This window comes from Schistocerca cancellata, chromosome 5 (genome assembly GCF_023864275.1).
Source record: "Schistocerca cancellata isolate TAMUIC-IGC-003103 chromosome 5, iqSchCanc2.1, whole genome shotgun sequence".
Lineage (NCBI taxonomy): Eukaryota > Metazoa > Arthropoda > Insecta > Orthoptera > Acrididae > Schistocerca > Schistocerca cancellata.
The window spans coordinates 93,389,822-93,411,232 of NC_064630.1; the positions used below are offsets into that span (position 1 = coordinate 93,389,822).

The 21,411-nt window shown below is 42.5% G+C and overlaps 1 protein-coding gene and 1 non-coding gene across 2 annotated transcripts in view; one reads left to right on the top strand and one right to left on the bottom strand.

Moving 5' to 3' along the window:
- LOC126188081 (proton-coupled amino acid transporter 1) overlaps positions 1-21,411 on the bottom strand; it is a 287,378-nt gene that overhangs the window by 53,145 nt on the left and 212,822 nt on the right. Inside the window, exon 6 of the mRNA XM_049929533.1 lies at positions 1,477-1,561. Within this exon, the coding sequence (XP_049785490.1) occupies positions 1,477-1,561 (85 nt within the window). The remainder of the gene's footprint in view (positions 1-1,476; positions 1,562-21,411) is intronic.
- Trnat-ugu (transfer RNA threonine (anticodon UGU)) lies at positions 12,712-12,786 on the top strand. Its single transcript has one exon. It is a non-coding gene; the product is annotated as a tRNA-Thr (tRNA).

The window sequence follows — 21,411 nt, forward strand, 5'->3', positions numbered from 1 at the left end:
CTAGTGCCGACATTGTGCATGCTCTGTTGCCTGTGTCTATGTGCCTGTGGTTCTGTCAGTGTGATCATGTGATGTATTTGACCTCAGGAATGTGTCAATAAAGTTTCCCCTTCCTGGGACAATGAATTCACGGTGTTCTTATTTCAATTTCCAGGAGTGTATGTTGGGATGTATTTCGTTTCTGGCGTGGTTTGTTGTCACAGATTCAGTTGTTGCCTCTGGCTTTAAAGTGTTACAAGTGTTGTTTCGTCATTCGGTGACTTATTCAAGTAAAGTATTCCGTATTCTGTTAATGAAATGGTGTGTATAGTTGAGAATTGCATCTGTATTGTTTGTTTGAGAAGACTCGTGAAATATTTCGTGAAAAATTCGCGAACCCAGTATTGCTGCCAAAGTAGTAAAAAAGCCAAAATTATAAAAACATAAAACATAAAACATAAAATAATAAGAACCAAAATCAAACAACAAGGGAAAATATAATTCAGAACTTGATAAAAAATGACGGTCTGATGGCGATGTGTCTAAGTCCAAGCATAACCTGAAACTTTCAGTTCGAATTAGAGAACGGGTTGCAAAGCTTTTGGAGCCATTTCTGTTAGCCCGAAAATATCAGGTAGGTGGCTTTCGCAACAGAGAGGTTTTAAAGGTAAATCTTGTCATTCTGTGCTTGAGTTCTTACACTTGAAACCTAACCACGTTTCACATATTCGAGCATTAAGTTCAGCTGACTTAGAAAACTCGGTTAAGCATTGAGAGCAGTTGTCTGAAAAGGTTGTGGATGGCGAAGATGGCCAGAAACTGTATTTTATGAGTTATGAAACATGGTTTCATGTTTCTGACCATACGAACAGCCTGACTAATCCCTACTGGCGTCTCGAAAGCCGTCAGATTCTTCATCACATTGCTCTTCACAGTTAAAAAAAAAAAAAAAAAAAAATTCGATTTGTTAGACGATTATCGGCCGGATGTTATTTGAAATTACAAGCAGTACAGACGTTTATTTCGAGCTCTGTTCTCAGTTAAACGATTTGGAAAGGCAGTACTACTTTTTCACAGCAGAACTGAGCTATGTACCATGCGCCTCGTTAACCAGTCTCATATCCACGGAGCTTTCACAGAAGAACGCGCAATAACCAAGTTCTGGGGCCGCCTCGTTCGTCGGTCATGCTTGCTTGTGATTGTACCTATGGCGATAGTTAAAAGGAAAAGTATACAGAAGTCATTCTAAAAATATACTCCAAATGAAGGAAAACGTAAGCCGAAGTGTTGGAACAACCAATGCTACAGTTTCACAGAAGGTTAGTTTGAATGTGATTTCACAAGCGCAGAAAATTCATTTGGCCCTGGGTGACCGATTTCAAAAAATGTTTTATGATTTTTAAATAAAATTGTTTTTTCAGTGACTAAATCATGTAGTGTAGGGTGCGGTACAGCTTGTGTCTTGCACATACTGCACTTTGATTTGGATCTACTTGCCTGTTTGATGCTATCTGCAATGAAAACGAAGTACACACAGCAGAATCCTAACTGTGTGATGCACAGGAACACGTCCACGATCCACCTGAAACGAACAAGAGCAACTGAATGAAAGCAGCTTTTCCGGGGCGCAGTGAAAGAGACTGGCCCGTTGCCCCTTACTGTACAGACTACCCACATAACTTATTAGCGCCGCGGGCAGCCGGTTAAGGCGTAGTGAGATACTAGCTGTGGTCACATTATGCATGTGTCTTGTGATATGATTCTCACAAGTTTACCGCTCTGTTCATTAAAAGATCGATAGCAATCATCTCATCGACACCTGATTGGCTGTTCCTGACAGATAACTTACCTCTCTTAACTAAATATTAACATATTAAAAGATGGTCCTGGTGTAAAATGACATGCCCTTGCGACTACAACATAGTACGCCTTGAAATTTTCTGTTTCTTTGAATAATGATAATTATGCGAATATTCTTCAACTTTCACAGTGATATAATAGGTTTTATGGGCAACGGCTTGTATGAACAATCCAATTTGTTTTAAATGAAAGCACTGCGCTTCTTGCAGCCAGACACTTTTTAGAAACAGTCTACTGTTGCAAAGGAACTATTTGTCTAAACTGGAGGTCAAAATACCTCGATGCATACAAGTAGTTTCCCACATGAAATTCTAATGTAATTAATATGAATGAATTAAAATATCAATATGGCAACATTCATTGCTTTCCAGTCACGATGACTAGACAAAATCTGATTTCAGAGCCAGATTCAGCCTATATCTTACAAATATAAGCTACTTGCTTAAACCGGTATGCAATGAGACACTTCCATTTTCACTATCATCCGCTTAACCATACAGTATATTCACTTTCAACTTAAATTATCGATACTCAGAACGTCAGCTGAATTAAAAATCGCGTCAGCATTAAGACATATAGCTTAAAAAGTGACTTCACGACCCACTGATTGGGAAGAAGACAGATAATCTGAAACGAGGAGTGTGACGGGCACAAGTACACTGTGTGTGTGTGTGTCCGTCACTAAGTTACGTGAGACTAGTCACGTGTTGGCAAAACTATTTTCAGCCGTCTTGAGGTTTCAGTCTGTGACTGTGCTAGAATGTTACCGGTCTGCAAGGTATAAATGAACATATCATGAGTCAAAGTTTTCCCTTTCATTTACTCATTAACATCATGGCCAAGAAGTCACCTCAGATTCCGCAAATAAGAGGACATCTGGCAGAGACAACTACTTGAGGGATTAAGGAAAATGTATGATATCCACAAAAGTCATGGATTTTCGATTTATGTATTACGTTAAGTCTCAGATTACATGCTAATAAGTAGCTCCACTGTCTTCGGTGGTTGTTGACAGACATCTATATGAAATGCTGATCTATAAAGCGATATTCAAAATAATTGTAGAGAAGAAGCAACTGACATGTAACAAAATTCTCTATTTCTAATAACGCCACCAGAGACGATATTTTTCTCTCGAAAGTGTTGTATTAGATTATTTGATAACATTTTCAAACTTGTTAATGTATCATTAATTTATTTTTAAAAGACATGTTAGTATGCTGCCTGTTGTAGTTTAATCTGAATCAGTAATATCCATATGTAGTGCCCCAAGGGTAACAGATATTTCATCAGCTGCTATTGCTAGTACTTGTTACGGTTATTACAAATAACGTTATGCAGAGGAAGTTTTTCGGTCACATACTTCAGAATGTGGTTGAAAGTCATGTATACAACCACACAAACACTTTGGTCGAAAAACTTCAGGTGCCTCATTATGATTTCACATAATCTAAACTTATAGAAATAATAAAGATTTTTTTCTAACGGCTGATGGTGGTATAACATAATTTTCATTAACTACTAGCAGTGAGCAGCACATAACAAATTATTTGTAACAGGCGAAGAAGCACAGTTAATTAGACATCGAGTTTTCTGTTGTTGTGAATGCAGTTTCTGATTTGAACGATATTGACTCCGCATAATTTACTTTGATTAAACTTTCTTAGGTGTGATAATGTCACTAGAGTAGCAACATTTGTTACTTCCTTCTCTCTCTGGAAGATTGAACAAGATGTAATGAAGGTACACGTCATCAAGCGAAAGACTGAACAACCAAGGAGAATGCCCTTCTAGTAAACAAAATTCCCTCCAGAAAGAACGATTGTATAACTGCTGCAAAAACACTTATTATGTTCTTGTACTGTTACGAATAGGAAATGCATGAGTTAGATAAAGGCAGACAGTACTTACAGAGCGTCAGCATGTTACAACAGAGAAAATTATGTGATGTCCATTAATAGACAATGGGCTACAAGTATCCAATGGGGAGAATTTTGTTCCGTCCCAGGGAGCACTTTATGAAGAAGAGCGGGTATAAAAATTTAATTTTAACCGAATTTATACTTTACTGAAAAATGAATGACTAGGATTTCGCTAATCATTCCAAGCAAAATTTGGATATGAACTATATAGTGCGTGCGTGCGTACGTGTTTGTGTGTGTAAAGAAAAACCTGAACACAAGATAGAAAGTAATTTGTCAGCCATCGGCGTCGTAGGTTGGCGTCTCCCCAAGCGATTGTATCGTATGGAAGTGACCTTCACTGGAATGTCAGGATGATAATGCATAGCGAAGAAGACTGATAACTGTATGTATGGGTCAAAGGAAGTTTAGGGTATGAAGATTTAAAAAGATTTCGCTAAACTATAAGACTCGCCATGAACCTTTTAAAATATTTTACTGAGAGAAAGGCGGGAATTACGGAACAGCAACGAAAGTTGTTAGCAAATAATTGGGTAGCGGGATGGAGAATCAGAGAGGAACAAAGTGAAGTCACGCCCAGAGTGAATTTTCTAAAATTCCAGGGGAGAGGCACTCCCACTCTGGATCGCGTTGCTGCTGTGCCTGACTTGACGCAGTTCCAACTTGCAACGATACGTCGCCAGGCAACGGCTGCATTCCTCTGGAGCACAGCACAGACACCGTGCAACAGGTCAAGCGACCAACAAACCGACTGCGACCTAGGAATGAAATGCACCGAAGTATTCCAGTAAAAGCTGCCTCCTAGTGATCTGTTTGTCTCAAAGTAACATTGAGTTTGTCGCACATCTGGCCTATTGTTGGTTTACCTTTTGAACACTATTGTCAGATGTTAATGATTTTGCAATTAATTCAACAATGGTCCAGAATAGCATACATTTCATGGAAATAAATGTACAGTCCTGCAACTAGCTCATCTATTAGTTGGTATCTGATGTTTCAGATCCAACGATGTGAAGTTGTCGCTGCAAATTCCGTCTGCAGGCAGTCATCACAGAACTCTACCCTTCGCGGCAATAGAAAATCGCTGTAAAGTCTTTATCATATATACAGATCTCGTAACAATCAGTATTTAAGATGCGATGTAGTTGTTTATAGTATGACTAACACCCAAACCTCCAGATGTAAGACACTCAGATCGGTACCAAACGTTGTGTGTCGACAGAATGTGAACCAAAACACCGATTTAGTTCGTTCTGTTTGTTGTCCAGCAGAAGATGCGTTAATGCTAATTAAAAGTAACGCCAGAACTACGGAGTGTACGGAAGCTGTATCTGTCACCTCTACGAATGTGGGTCTTCTGTCAGGTGAGTCGGTAGAGCGCTAGATCGTCGATCGAGAGATCTCGTGTTCCAAACCTACCGACGCCGAACTTTTTTTTAAAAAAAAACCAGTTTACGCTTGAAATTGTTACATGGGAGAACATTTTTCTGACATGTAAAAGGAAATTTCGGTGTTTGTAGCAATGTCCTTCGGATAATCTGCTTACGCTTCGTTAGTTGAAAGTAGCAAACCTATAGAGTACATTTGTGTAGGTAGGTTTGGTATTCTGTCGGACAAAATGGTTCAAATGGCTCTGAGCACTATGGGACTTAACTTCTGAGGTCATCAGTCCCCTAGAACTTAGAACTACTTAAACCTAACTAACCTCAGGACATCACAAACATCCATGCCCCAGGCAGGATTCGAACCTGCAACCGTAGCGGTCCCGCGGTTCCAGACTGTAGCGCCTAGAGCCGCTCGGCCACTCCGGCCGGCTCTGACGGACATATGCGACAGTTGCGACATAACAGAAACCACTGGTGATGAAGCAGCTACTGCATTTGTAGTTTCACAGAATAAACATAAACATTCGGAACAGTAGTGTGGTGTTATCTATACAAATATGCGCTACAGGTTTGCTACTTTCAACTGACGAAGCGAAAGCAGGCTGTCAAAAGAACATTGCTAAAAACTCCGAAACGTCCTTTTACATGTCAGAAAAATGTTCTCCCATATAACAATTCCACGCGTAAACTGTTAAAAAAATCGCTACCAGTATCTTTTGAACTCGGGATGTGAACGCATGTATGACGATCTGACGCTTTACCAACTTACCAACTAGAGACCTACATTTTCGCATCTCGTAGATACACTTTTCCTGTACTCCCTAGCAGCGGTGTTATTTTTAATTATCATTTACATGTGTTCTCATGAACGACAGCACACAGCACGAACTGAATCGGTGTTTTGGTTGATACACGGTCGACACACAACGTTTGGTATTGATTTGAGTGTCTGACATCTAGTTGTTTGGGTGTAAGTATGTCAAAAATTTGTTCTTTTTTTATTTGTTAACTTTTCCCAAATCTGTAAAGCTCAGGAAGTCACTGAAATACTTTTTTTCCGTTGATTACCAAAGTACTTTAATCAGGAAGAATGTAGCGGATGTTTGGTATTGTTTTGCTTTTGATATGTATAAGCTTCGGAAAATGACTATTTTTATTTGCAGTTTTGTCATTATTTAAATCGTAAGTAAGAAGTATGAAGATTTAAGTCTCTTATCACCTAACAAAATGCTTAATAATTCTGAAAGTCAGATACGGTATAGATTTTAATATTGTCTGTAAGCATGTCAAAAAGCTGTTCTAATTTGTAATTACGCCAGAGCTGTGAGTTTTTTTCTTGAGAGAGGCAAAATTTTGGTCGCCCAGAAAAGTCTCCCGCTTGACAACTAGCAAACAGATAGCTTTGCGCCGCGGAAGTGCCATCGTTGTTGGAGACGACAACGCCAATAGGGCGTATTGCTGGCGGGAGCTGAGCAGCCCGCTCGCTGTCAATTGGCAGTTAATTTAAGTAGGTCTATCATTTTTTTGTCTTACACTGAATGGAAATGAAGTGTAAATGTGGCAAGTGCAGTGTTACGGCGAATGCTGCAATGCATCAGTGAATCTAAAAGGGTGTATATTTGTATTTGACTGTGAAAAAACGAGTTACAAGATATTGAATAAAAGTAGACGCACCTCACTGTAAAGACACGACTCGCGAAACGCGCTGTCTAAAGGAAATGCTATTCTGCACAGGGCAGCTGCAGCATAAAATGTATTATGCCAACCGAAGGTGGGTGACAGTCCGAAATATGTCTTGGCATAAATCAAGTTACACAGGAAGTGGTTGTTGCTGTATCTCTACGAGAAATTTTATATTTAAAACCGCTTCTGGGAAATGGCACCACTAATGTTATCAAAGTATTAGTTACTGCACTGAATTAGAACCGAGAACGCGATCTATTTCAGTTTTCACGAGTGTGATCGCATGTCGAAGGTCATGGTAAATACGAGGATTGCCAAGAACGAAAGTAATTCACCGCATTTTTTCTCAGCCGAAAACAATGCTACGATTGCGAAACGTTACGTGTGTATTGTCCGAAGTCTCCTGAGTAAGCGCGCCAAGTTTCCGCCACTTCCAACAGACAGCGTAGCTGCAGGACACTTCCAAACTGGCGTCTGTAAGTGATGTACGTTACAAGAAACGTGAATTTCTCACTGCAAAGAAATCATCTGTGGGGAATATTCACAAACGCTTGTGCAAATTCTATGGAGCATCTGCTGTCGACTGAAGTACAATTAGTCGCTGGGCAACGAAGGTGAGGTCATCAGAAGTGGTCCGGCGGAGTTCCACGATTTCAAGCAGTCGGGGAGTCCATCCACGCCTATCATACCTCACATGTTGCAGTGAGCTTCCACTTGTTGGGGCCATTAAAGGATGCCATTCGTGGAAGACATTTTGAGGACGGTGAGAGGTGATTCACACAGTGAAGTACTAGCTCCGCTGCCAGGACAGGGATTGGTACCGACCCTGTTTCGCCCTGCAGCAAGGCCATAGAATGGGATGGAGAGAAAATATGGTGTGTAGATAAAACACCATTCTTTCGTGTGTATATTTTTAATTGTGTTCAATAAAGAATTGTTGAAGAAAAAAATGCTGTGCATTATTTTCTGGGCAACCCTCGTACGTGGGTAGGACAAAAATATGGAAATATCGTGAGAACTGCATGCTCGAACGTAAATGTGGAAGCTAGGCAAGTCTGCAGTTTGCGCTGATGTATTTGACCGCGAACGCCACCTGTCAAATGTCCTCAGTACATTGTGTCAGTCGTGCTCAGATCGGTGTTCTGTGTCTTTGGGAGTGTATCATGTCGATGCAAAGTGAACTCGAACGTGGGCAAGTTACGGTGGGTGCTTCCGTAACCAAGGTAGCTGAAGAGCTTGGAGTGCATCGAAGATTTATACCGAATACGGTTATGGAGGGAAAACATCATTCACTAAGTCACAACGCACACTGAAGTGTGTACTGAGTGGTCGTGACGGACGGTCATTCAAGAAGGACAAAAGCTGCAAATGTCTCTGCATAACTGAATGTGTCACTCGTGAACCCTGTCAGCACCAAAACAACACTAAAGGAGTTCCAGAAGCTGGGAATTACAGGGCCAGCTGGAGTTCCTGTGGTGTCACCGACAGACACCACAGTTGCTAGGTGGTAGCCTTTAAATCGGTCGCGGTCCGTTAGTATACGTCGGACCCGCGTGTCGCCACTATCAGTGATTGCAGACCGAGCGCCGCCACTCTCTAGCACTCACCCCAGTTGTACAGCCGACTTTGCTCGCGATGGTTCACTGTATACATACGCTCTCATTTTCAGAGACTAAGTATAGCATAGCCTTCAGCTACGTCATTTGCTGCGACCTATCAAGGCGCCATATTCTTCAAGAATGTATTCTGAACAGATAATATTGTGAATCATGTACCGTCAAGAGCGACGTTCATCATTAATGGACTAAAGTTAAGTATCAAACTAATTACGTCCGCTTTCTGAATTCTCATTCCTTGTCATTTTCCAGACCTCACGTCAGTATAGTTCTTCCCTCCACACGCCAGCCTGCGTGAGCTAAAACGCGTGCATTTCGGCCTCCATTCGTAACACGGTGTTGGCTCTTCAGCGAACACAACAGTTCCGAAATCACTCACCAGTGGTGAAAATGCCAGTAATAGGAAAACCTGGTGCCAAAGCCACAAAACTTGGAGTATGGAGCGGTGGAAAAAAGTCGTTTGGTCTGATAAGACTAGTTTCACACAGTTTACAACCTCCGGCCGAATTTACGTTCCCAGAGGGCAGCATGGCGGGGATTCGTGATGATTTGTGCAGCCATAACGAGGTATTTCGTGGGCTCTGATGGTGCGCTATGAAGTCGCATTACTACCAGGGATTATGTGACCATTTTTTCTGGTCAGGTTGTAAGGGGTCCGTAGGCCCTTGCTATAAGTTTGCACTCGGCACAGGTCGATAGGGCAAACAATCGATAGTGTCGTGTTGCGAGAGCGAGTGTTGAGTTGAGTGAGTCCCACGTTGCGGGCCGAGCTGTGTGGAGGCCTGTTGTTATAATGCAAGGCTTTACCGACAAAGGGAGTGGCCATCGCCGCGGTTTAACCCCTTTGCGCTAGAATAATACTGGGAAAGTGAAGAAGTATAATTACGAGAGTGATCAGTGATATTTCTGTGCCGATATTTTGGTTTCGCGTCTACCACGCATCATTTTGGATTGCAGTGTTGGATTGCAGTGTTGGTTTGCAGTGATTGTATTAGCGTGTGACGATAATGAATAACGAAGAAGCCTGTGCTGAGATTAGCCATAATTAAATATGTATGACGAAGGCAGTGGCTGTCTCCTTCTTTTTGTGTTTTTGAGACGAATATAGGTTCTTGATTAGTGAAGCTGTGTTGGTGTTCTTCTTGTTACCAGTCACTTCATTATTACAGCATTTGAGAAGGACGAACTGGAAAGTAACAACTTCCGTAGCAGTCAATTCCGATTGCCAGCCCCATTAGGTACACGGTCACATTAATTAATAATTATTGGGCTGCTATTTGATCAGATCAGGTCGGGTCGAAATATAAATCGGAGGTGTTACAAGGTCCATCCCACGGTACACTGTTTGTTCCCGAATGGTGACGAGAGGATTCCTGTTCACATAGCTCCATCGTTCAGGACTGGTTTTGCGAGCAAGGATGAATTGTCGCATCTCTCAGACCACCTCAAACACCAGATATCAATATTACTGACCTTTGCGATCTACTTTGGAGAGAAGGGTGCGTGATTGCTATCCACCTCCATCATTGTTACAAAAAAAATGTTCAAATGTGTGTGAAATCTTAAGGGAGCAAACTGCTAGGGTCATCAGTCCCTACATCATTGTTACACTACTGGCCATTAAAATAGCTACACCAAGAAGAAATGCAGATGATAAACGAGTATTCATTGGACAAATATATTATACTAGAACTGACATGTGATTACATTTTCACGCAACTTGGGTGCATAGATCCTGAGAAATCTGTATCCAGAGCAACCACCTCTGGCCGTAATAACGGCCTTGATACGCCTGGGCATTGAGTCAAACAGAGCTTGGATGGCGTATACAGGTACAGCTGCCCATGCAGCTTCAACACGATACCACAGTTCATCAAGAGTAGTGACTCGCGTATTGTGGCGAGTCAGTTGCTCGGCCACTATTGACCAGACGTTTTCAATTGGTGAGAGATCTGGAGAATGTGCTGGCCAGGGCAGCAGTCGAACATTTTCTGTATCCAGAAAGGCCCGTACAGGACCTGCAACATGCGGTCGTGCATTATCCTGCTGAAACGTAAGGTTTCGCAGGGATCGGATGAAGGGTAGAGCCACGGGTCGTAACACATCTGAAATGTAACGTCCACTGTTCAAAGTGCCGTCAATGCGGACAAGAGGTGACCGAGACGTGTAACCAATGGCACCCCATACTATCACGCCGGGTGATACGCCAGTATGGCGGTCACGAATACACGCTTCCAATGTGCGTTCACCGCGATGTCGCCAAACACCGATGCGACCATCATTACGCTGTAAACAGAACCTGGATTCATCCGAAAAAATGACGTTTTGCCATTCGTGCACCCAGATTCGTCGTTGAGTACACCATCGCAGGCGCTCCTGTCTGTGATGCAGCGTCAAGGGTAACCGCAGCCATGGTCTCCGAGCTGATAGTCCATGCTCCTGCAAACGTCGTCGAACTGTTCGTGCAGATGGTTGTTGTCTTGCAAACGTCCCCATCTGTTGCCTCAAGGATTGAGACTTGGCTGCACGATCCGTTACAGCCATGCGGATAAGATGCCTGTCATCTCGACTGCTAGTGATACGAGGCCGTTGGGATCCAGCACGGCGTTCCGTATTATCCTCCTGAACCCACCGATTCCATATTCTGCTAACAGTCATTGGATCTCGACCAACGCGAGCAGCAATGTCGCGATACGATAAACCGCAATCGCGATAGGCTACAATCCGACCTTTATCAAAGTCGGAAACGTGATGGTACGCATTTCTCCTCCTTACACGAGGAATCACAACAACGTTTCACCAGGCAAAACCGGTAAACTGCTGTTTGTGTATGAGAAATCTGTTGGAAACTTTCCTCCTGTCAGCACGTTGTAGGTGTCGCCAGCGGCGCCAACCTTGAGTGAATGCTCTGAAAAGCCAATCATTTGCGTATCACAGCATCTTCTTCCTGTCGGTTAAATTTCGCGTTTGTAGCACGTCAGCTTCGTAGTGTAGGAATTGTAATAGCCAGTAGTGTACTTACACTTGTCACTGTTGTTCAGGAAGAACGGAATAAAATTCCCTAGCAAACCACAGATGACCTGTGTTTACCCAGTCCGAGACGATTGGAAGTTGTTTTGAATTCCAATGGTTTTCCTACATCGTATTAGGCATGGTAGTTTGTTGTGTAATGTCGGTGGCTGGTCAGAACGTGACGGTATACTGACAGCCACGGTCCAAGTATAGCTCGCGGCCAGCACGGCGCCTGCTCTGTGGAGACAATGGCCAGCAGCGGTGTACTGCGCAACTCGGCGCGTTCCGCCAGACGACGATCTGGGTCGGTCACAATCAGCTGGTTCCCCTTCACGCGGCGGTCGCTCCCGTGACAGGGTGCCAAGATATCCTACGCTGTACCGGTCTAATGGCTTGTTTGAAATCGAGAAGCCTGTCGAGATGAAAATATTGTGCAACCAACATTTTGAAAAGAAAAAGCACACAACGAGAAATGTAGTCAAAGAGCCAGTTGATGTGTTTCTGTGTTTAAGGCAACTGAAGACTACGTACAAGATGATCTAGACAAAATTTCTAGTTGGTGTGATGAATGGCACCTGTAGGAAAATGTAAGTAATTGCGGGTGAGTAGGAAAAACAAACCCGTAATGTTGGGATACAGCATTAGTAGTGTCCTGCTTGACGCAGCCATGTCGTTTAAATATCTGGACCTAAAGTTGCAAAGCGATATGAAATGGAACAAGTATGTGAGGATTGTGGTAGGGAAGGCGAATGGTCGACTTCTGTGTATTGGGAGAATTTTAGAAAAGTGTTGTTCATCTGTAAAGGAGACCGCATATAGGACGTTAGAGCAACCTATTCTTGAGTACTGATCCAGTGTTTGGGATCCGCACCAGGTCGATCTGAAAGAAGATATCGAATCAATTCGGAGGCGAGGTACTAGATTTGTTACCCGGAGGTTGGATCAGCATGAAAGTGTTACAGATATGCTTCAGGAGCTCAATTGGGAATCCCTAGAGGAATATACCTATACGGATAGGGTGTCTGTTCTTCATATAAGTATATAGTTATGGCGATACCGGCCATAACCCTCTTCTTCTGTGCGAATGCACACATATTCCCCGAACTCTTACGGGACTTGGAAGAATGTCTTCCACGAGTAATGAGTGTGTTGGGGTGGGACACTACGAATGTAGTGTGTGGACATACAAGGTGAGAATGTGAGTCTCGCGGGAGGCGTGCGCGAGATAGTCCCTGCAGTCGCACTATCATCTGTGCCCTCGGTGGCTCAGCTGGATAGAGCGTCTGCCATGTAAGCAGGAGATCCCGGGTTCGAGTCCCGGTCAGGGCACACATTTTCACCTGTCCCCGTTGATATATATCAACGCCCGTGCACAGCTGACGGTATTAATATAATTCCAATTCCCTAGAGGAAAGAAGACATTCATTAACCAATTAATTAAAATGGACGCTTTCGCTATGGGCATACGTGGCACCTCGTGCCACTCTGTAAAAACTACACTAATCAGTTAATTATCTGCCAACGATGTTAATTACCGAGTTCGACAGGGAACCGTTCATTCCTTGATACGTGATCCTTTTGTCAGCAGGCATAAGTTGTTTAGTATGCGTTGGTGAAGAGTTCACGCCTGCATTCTCAGTATAGCCCAGAAAACACAAGGAGTACTGTCTCGAAAGAGGAAACTATTTACTTCGGAATATGAATCCAATATCACTACCCCGGGAAATGTTGAAGTATCTCATAAAACACGGTTACCTCCTCTTGATTAGATACGATGCACAATAAACACTCAAGTTTGATAACTGTTGTTGTCGTGTACAGATTATCTGTAACTTCTAGTTCTGACTGTGAGGCCATAGGGACTGATATCTGTCAGGGGTTTAATGCGACTTATATCTGTCTCTGTCACTTATTCTTCAAATGCGGGACGAGTGAAATTTATGTGTATGACAGTGCCAACATTGGTCGAAGAGGGATTTTTTTGAAGTACATGCTCACTCAAAACAGTAATTCAAATGGTCTTTATAATCAACAAGATTTTTATGATATTATACAAGAGATAGCTGAAGTATTGTTTTGATAACTCCTTAAGGTGGATTATCAACAAAAGTAAAATTACACATGTTGCGGAACACGCAGATCTTTGCTTACTATAGCTGCTCGAATCTTTAAAACCACTAGCGCTCGGCGGGCACAAAAAAAACACACACACACACACACACACACACACACACACACACACACACACACAAATAAGTCTGTTATACACATAATTTGCCAGCGTTGGCAGCCTACTTATAAGGGAACTGCATATGTTATCTGTTGGTTCACAATCTGTACGTATGGCTGTAGTTTATGAAAACTGAAACATGTTATGTGCAAAGGATTTGGAAATGCAACCTGTGACCACTGGAAGGTATATGTACTAGTATTTGCTTGTGTAAACCATGCACCCTTAGGGCTAAGCTGGGATCCATAGATTAAATCGACTCTTTATCTTCACTGCCTGCTCCCCTGTTATTCATTACCGTTACAATGAAGTAAATAAAAAAATACGCATTATTGATGGAAAAGACACATGCAGTACAGAAAGGTTGACATGATGTTGTGTCTGCTGCTTGACCTTTTAAGCAGGCTGCCAACAGTGAAAAATTATGCATAATACACTATAAGAAACTTATTTGTATTTGAGTGTGTGTGTGTGTGTGTGTGTGTGTGTGTGTGTGTGTGAGAGCTGCTCAACTAGCTCATGCCAACGTTTCCTTCTTTCTGCTTCAAGAAGCTTGGTAAGTGAGTCTACAGTCTGGGTATTTCCAGTGTTGTATTCCTGAAGAAGAGATTCACATTGTTTGGTAAGACCTGGTATGTGTTGTCTTCTAGCTATAAGTCGGATAGTTTACCCACGCGCAAATAATTTTAAAGATTCGGACAGCTATAGTAAACAGAGATCTGAGTGTTACGTAACATGTGATAATACTGGTTTTGTAGGGAGTCATTTAGCAATCTGTTTGCAAACCGAAAATGGACAATAGAAATATTAGTTTACAAAGCCTTCACGGCAGACAAAACGTTTTAAAGTGTTTTAAATTTGTATGAAAATTGTTGTTTCGTTCCATCTGTGCAGCGGTGGGTATTCTGCTATGAAATAGCAGGGCACGATAAGACTGTGTACTGAACTGGAACTCGAAGCTTCAACCCTGATTTTCTTAAACGCTGCTCTTACCGACTGATCTAGTCCGCCTGATTAGCTGGGTGATAACGTGCTTGCCTCCTATCCACTGGGCCCGGATTCGATTCCCGGCCGGGTCGGAGATTTTCTCCGCTCGTGGACTGTGTTTCATCATTTCATCCTCATCATCATCAACCACGACTCGCCCAATGTGGCGCCGACTGAAATAAGACTTGCACTTGGCGGCCGAACCCGAATGGGGCATCCCCGCCAACAATGCCATACGATCATTTCAATTCATTTTTTACCGACTGAGCTATCCGCTGTTAAGTGAAAGTTTGGTTCAGGTAACTGCTCCCGTTCTAAGGGGAAGCTATTTCTGCCCGATATCTTCCTTCCAGAAGTGTTTTGCAGAAAAGCTTTGTGAAGTTTAGAGAGCAGGAGAGAGGTACAAGCAGAAATGAAACTATCAGGTCGGGTCGTTTGTGTGTGTGTGTGTGTGTGTGTGTGTAGCTCAACCGATAAGAGCACTCCCAGTGGAAGACAAGGTTCTGGATTTGAGTACCGGTTCAGCACACAGTTTTAAACCCCTAGGAAGGTTCAGTACATTCCAGACTGTCAACGGAAGTGGATTTTAACCCAATAGCGTCTATGGATTTGTTATCGATTTTCAGAATGAATTTCGTCATTGTAGAGATTGGCCTGCGGGTACCAGTCATAGACAGTCCAGCAATCCCCCGCTGGAACCTTCGTAAGGCACAATGGGACAAATTCCAATCTCGCGTGGAACAAACTGTGACCACAATTCCTCCAATTCCGATAACCTATGAACGGTTTACTAAACTGCTGCTGCGAGCAGCCCACGAAACTATCCCACGTGGAGCTAGAAGAGAATACATACCAGGCCTTATCAAACAATGTGAATCTCTTCTTCTGCAATACAACAACACTGGAAATCCCCAGACTGCAGACTCAGTGACCAAGCTTGTTGACGAAGAAAGAAGAAAACGCTAGCATGAGCTAGTTGAGCAGCTTGACTTCATCCGTTCCAGCCGTAAAAGTTGGGGCCTTCTCAGAAACTTAAGGGGGTGCTGTACATCCTAGCTCCAGACAGAGTGCTGTTAACCCTAATAAATAAGCTCAGTTATACTTGAAAACTCCAAGATCCACGTCCCTACAAAACAGAAGAAGGGCCTTAAAAACTCATGGATGAAGCACTGAAGAACTGCGCAGAACAGTCAGACATTGTGAGCACTATCCCTGAAGAAGAGGTGATAACTGCAATAAATGACATCAAATCAAGGAAAGCCGCCGGACCTGATGGAATCCTACCGGAGTTTCTAAGGAACCTAGCTCCTAGAGCACGCACATGGCTCTGCAAATTTTTCTCCGCCGTACTTGAGACTGGAAACATCCCAAACAAATGGAAGGAGTCGAAGATAATAGCTATCCTAAAGAGAGTGACCAACCTAATAGATGCAGCAATACCCGTGGAGCAAGCTGGTTTCAGGTTGAAGAGGAGCTGCTGCGATCAAGTTCTAGCACTAACCACGCATATTGAACGCGGTTTTCAGAACAAGAAAAGACCTGTGTAGTATTTATAGATCTCTCAGCTTCATACGACACTGTAAGGCTTAAAGAATTACTGTATAAGCTTGCTACAGCAGTAAAATGTAAGAAGTCATTCAAGCTCTTTTATACGAGGGCTATCCACAAAGTACATTACGTTTTCGTTTGTGTCCGTTAGGGGGGGGGGGGGGCTAGCACGGCCATCTTGGTGTCATGGCATTCCGCCGCTAAGACGGCATCCTGCCGCGCTAGTGAGAGGTTCGTGCTGTACTCCGTTGAGTTACTGTGACAGTTTGAAATGTCAGCGTTAATAGAAAATGCCACGAAGTGTGAAGTGTGTGCTGTAATAAGGTTTCTGACTGCAAAAAACTGTACACCGATAGAAATCTATCGGCAGCTTTGTAAAGTGTATGGGGCCAACATAATCACTGAAGGTGGAGTGCATCAATGGGTCATAAAATTTAAAAATGACCGAACTAACGTTCACGACGAAGAGCAAAGTGGAAGACCCAGCATAGTGATTGCCGAACTTCTCGAAAAAGTCGATGCCGTGGTCCGTGAAAACCGTAATTTCACAATAACGGAACTCTCTATGAGTTTTCCACAAATTTCACGAAGTTTGTTGCACGAAATCATTACCGAAAAGCTTGGTTACCACAAGTTTTGTGCAAGATGGATACCAAAAATCTTGACAGAGATTCACATAAATCAGCGAATGGCTGCAGCGTTAACGTTTTTGGACGCTTACGAGAAAGGTGGCGACTCATTACTCGATCGCATCGTTACTGGTGATGAAACATGGGTTAAGCATGTGAACTGCGAGACAAAATTGCAGTCAATGCAGTGGGGGCACACAAATTCCCCCCAAAAACCCAAGAAATGCATGCAGACAATGTCGGCAAGGAAGGTGATGGCGACTGTCTTTTGGGACAGAAAAGGTGTGATTTTTGTGGATTTCCTGGAAAGAGGCACTACAATAAACTCTCAAAGGTATTGCCAAATTCTGCACAACCTCAGAAGAGCAATACAAAACAAGCGCAGGGGAAAGTTGGGCTCAAAGATCTTGCTGATTCACGACAACGCTCGGGCCCACACAGCAAATGCCACTCGTGAAGTTCTCGAATCTTTTAAGTGGGAGTTGTTTCCTCATCCACCGTACAGTCCCGACCTGGCACCGAGCGACTTCCACTTATTCCCAGCAATGAAGAAGTGGTTGGCTATGCAGCGTTTTGATGACGACACACAGCTTCAAGAAGAGGTAACCACGTGGTTGAAGGCGCAGGCGGCCGAATTTTACGACGAAGGAATTTCCAAGCTCGTCCATCGCTACGATAAGTGCCTTAATTTAAATGGCAACTATGTAGAAAAGTAGTATTTAAGTGTGGCTTTCATCTGTATATAATAAAATTTTTTTTCCAATACTTTACTTATTTTTAATTCCAAAACGTAATGTACTTTGTGGATAGCTCTCGTAATATGCTGTCCACAAGGAAGTACAGGAACATCGTCACGGAAAAACAAGCAAAGCCCAATCCTCAATAATGGACTGCCACAAGGCTATATGATAGCTCCTTTACTGATTAATTTGTACATCTCTGATATACCGGAACTCAAATCACGTAAGTTCTTATATGGCGATGATCTGGCTACTGCTTTGCATGGCGAGACATTCGAACAATTGGAATCAGACCTAAATTCTGAGTTGGTGCAGCTTCATAAATACTAAAGGACCTGGCATCTGAACCTTAATGCACCAAAAACAGTAAGCACGGTGACGCACTTGAATAATAAACAAGCAGACAGGAAGCTGCGTTTGAATATAGCAGGCCAGAATATAAGACATGAAAGAGCACCAAAAAACCTGGGTGTTAAACTGGACCGCAGCCTAACATTCAAAGAACACCTCCAAGATGTCAGCCAAAAACTCAGAGGCAGAGTCAAATTCACCCATAAACTCGCAGGCTCTACCTGGGGAAATAAAGCTACGACACTTCGCACTTCCTCCTTGTCTCTATCTACAGCGTTGCAGAATACTCTGCGCCTCTATAAAAAATAAAGTAAATGTTCTCCTAAATGACACCTTGCGAACAATAACTGGAACAGTGAGACCTACCCCAACACCATGGCTCCCTGTGCTGGCAAACATTGAACCTCCCTCACTCCGTAGACAACACGCAATTCAAAGAGATATGAAAAAAATTTCTGCTGACACCACGCTCCCAATACACGCTGATCTGCATGGCCCGACACGACTAAAGTCAAGAAATCTCTTCTGGAACCACTCCTCGAACAATCGGGACACCATAGCGGAATGGAAACACCCATGGCAACAAGCAAATGTTAACAATGGACACCTCATTAATAACCCGGCTGATGGTGTTCCTGGCCTCAACATCCCACGAAGAACCCGGGTGGCACTAAACAGAATGAGAACTGGTGTTGGACGATGAAACGAGCTGATATGGCCAAGTGGAGCTATGTGGACGATCTTCACTGTGACTGCGGCGAAATACAGACGATGCAGCACATAGTCGAGTGTGAAATTCATGGTTTTCGGGACGGTTCACTAGAGGATCTGCACAGACTCACAGACTGTGCCATTTCTTGGCTTTGTAATTTAAGTATTTCTGTTTAATTGTTAATTTTTTTGACAGATTACTACTTGTATGCACTATAGGTTTATAAGTACTGTAATATGTATAACTAAATGTATAATGAATAATGTTTTGTTACATTTGCATGTTAATTAAGTTTCCCAAGCTGAATGTGTACAATGCTGTAAGGCATCTGGCAAATCTGACGCAAAATAAATAATAATAAGAATGAATTTCTGAACTTGATTGTTCATTAGCATTTCAATCCATGTCATTTGCTCCGCGTTCGCGTGTATTAGACTTGCCTGAGACGTCAGTTCGAATATAGTTCAGTTACTCCGTGATCAGCCTCTTGCCTAACCCCTTCTCCCCCCCCCCCCCCCCCCCCCCCCGGTCGGATGTAGCTGTGATATATGTCATATTAGACGCCCTTCATATCGACCAAGAAACCAGATTTTAAAAATGTATCAAAATGTATAAAACACTAGAAAATAAAACCAGAAGTCATCAACAAAGTAAACTCTCAGGCTGTGTTTTCTCATGTAGAAACGTCGAGGAAGTGAACTCTAAAACTCGGTCAACACTTACAGTAGCTATCCCTATAATCGCATATTACATTTGTGTGTCATGCACATCAGTTTACCATCTCGAAACATTCGGTGTGTCTTATATTTTTTTATTAATTTACATGCATGGTTAATTTATTTTAAATAATGACAATTCATGTTACTTATCAGATTTGTTGTCTTTTTGAAGCTTGATTTTGTCGATTTATATAGGGGTCGGAAGATGGTGCCAGAGGCACTGAAACTGGTAGTCCAATAAAATACGATTAATTAATAAAATTGCAGCTGTCGGTATTTATTTTTTTTCAAGTCTTTGACTAGCCACAGTCCCATTCCACTTATACAAGATAGAGCTATAGGAATGTTTTAGGAGGTTCCAGCACTATCAGTGCCAAATATTCCTAAATTAAGAACGCTACACTTTTAAATGGAATGAAAGATGAAAAGAGATAGAAAGAAAAGAAATTTCGACAAAGTGTGCTCCGCGCTTTAATGTAGGGAACATCCTTCTCTCTTGTACGCATTCGTGTAATGTTTTAGTTAGAGTGCCATGTTTGCTGACACTGTCTAGTTAATGTCATTACTTAGACTTTCAGTAGTTGCATAGATTTCTTGATGTAAGTAATCTCAGCTAATTTATTAAGCCCATCCTAAGTGAAGATGTATGTATGTTCAAGTGCAGCACATATCCCAATATTCGTTATTACTGCAGATGATCTACAAAAGTGTGTGCTTAAAAGCAATAACCTTAGGACGCATTACATTTTACAAGAAACGGCGGAGAGCAAGGAACAAATTACGAATGATGACGACAGTTTTCGATTTCAGCGCTATTTCGTCTGTTATTTCGTGTTTCACTGGTTACCTAGAACTCCTGTAACATTGGCTACATGAAACAGATCCATTACCGACCGTTGTGTAACAATGGAAATTCGATCTGGCCAGCAATGCCCCTGTCGTTAACTTAAGCCGAGTATTTGTGTGTAAGCAAAAAGAATGTTCTGCTTCCATATTTATTGTGTCAAGTTATAAACGTAAAGAATTAGTCCAAAAGCAGTGTAATATAATTTTATTAATAAATTGAGTTTAATTTTTTTGATGAACATTTTCGGGAAACGAGTCAACGATTCTCTTAAATACGTTATTTACACTTTTCTCTGTTGCTGAAAAGGAGACCGCACAGCAATTGGATTTTCGTGAGGTTCGGAACTCAGATACGAGGGCTGTCCAGAAAGTAAGTTACGATTGATCGCGAAATGAAAATCACAGTGAAAATCAGAAATGTTTCATTTGTAACAGTTAGCTACACCTTTCAGCTACTTCTCTACGTAGTCGCCGTTCTGACTCAGACATTCGTCGTAGCGTTGTACCAACTTTCCAATACCCTCGTCATAGAAGGCAGCCGCCAGTGCTTCCCGCCAATTCTCTACGCTGGCCTAAAGCTCGTTGTCTATGCCAAAATGTTGTCTTCATACCTAGCGGTTCGTTTGAGCAGAGATGAAACTCAGTGGGAGACAATTACGGGCTGTATTGTGGGTAACCAAACATTTCCAATTGAAACGACGCAGGAACATCCTCAATGCCCCTGCAGAATGAGGCTGAGAATTGTCTTGAAGAAGAAACCGCACGACAGTTATGTAATGTTGGCTGCATAGCTTCAGGGTAAAATTCTCACCAGGCCCTCGTACTTGGCGGGAGACACTATTTTCTATAACATCTTTACGCGCTCACTAAGAGCTCAGGAATGAAAAGAGCGACATAATTCTACCTAGAGTCATACTAGAGACACTGCCTAACACATCTTTGCAAAGCTTTATCGGATTTTCATAGTCGTTTCCATTTCGCGACCGATCGTAACTTACTTTCTGGACAGCCCTCGTATGAACCAACCAAAGTCGTTCGATGGACCTCTAAATATTCTCGAGAAAATCGGCGTTGTAATTTTCCTAACGTCTTTAATTCACAGCCTAATCTGTGGACGGGACTTATGACTCAGTGGTAGGATGTTCTCCTACAGCGTAGGCGTCCTGTGTTCAATTTTCGGGCGACGCAAGTT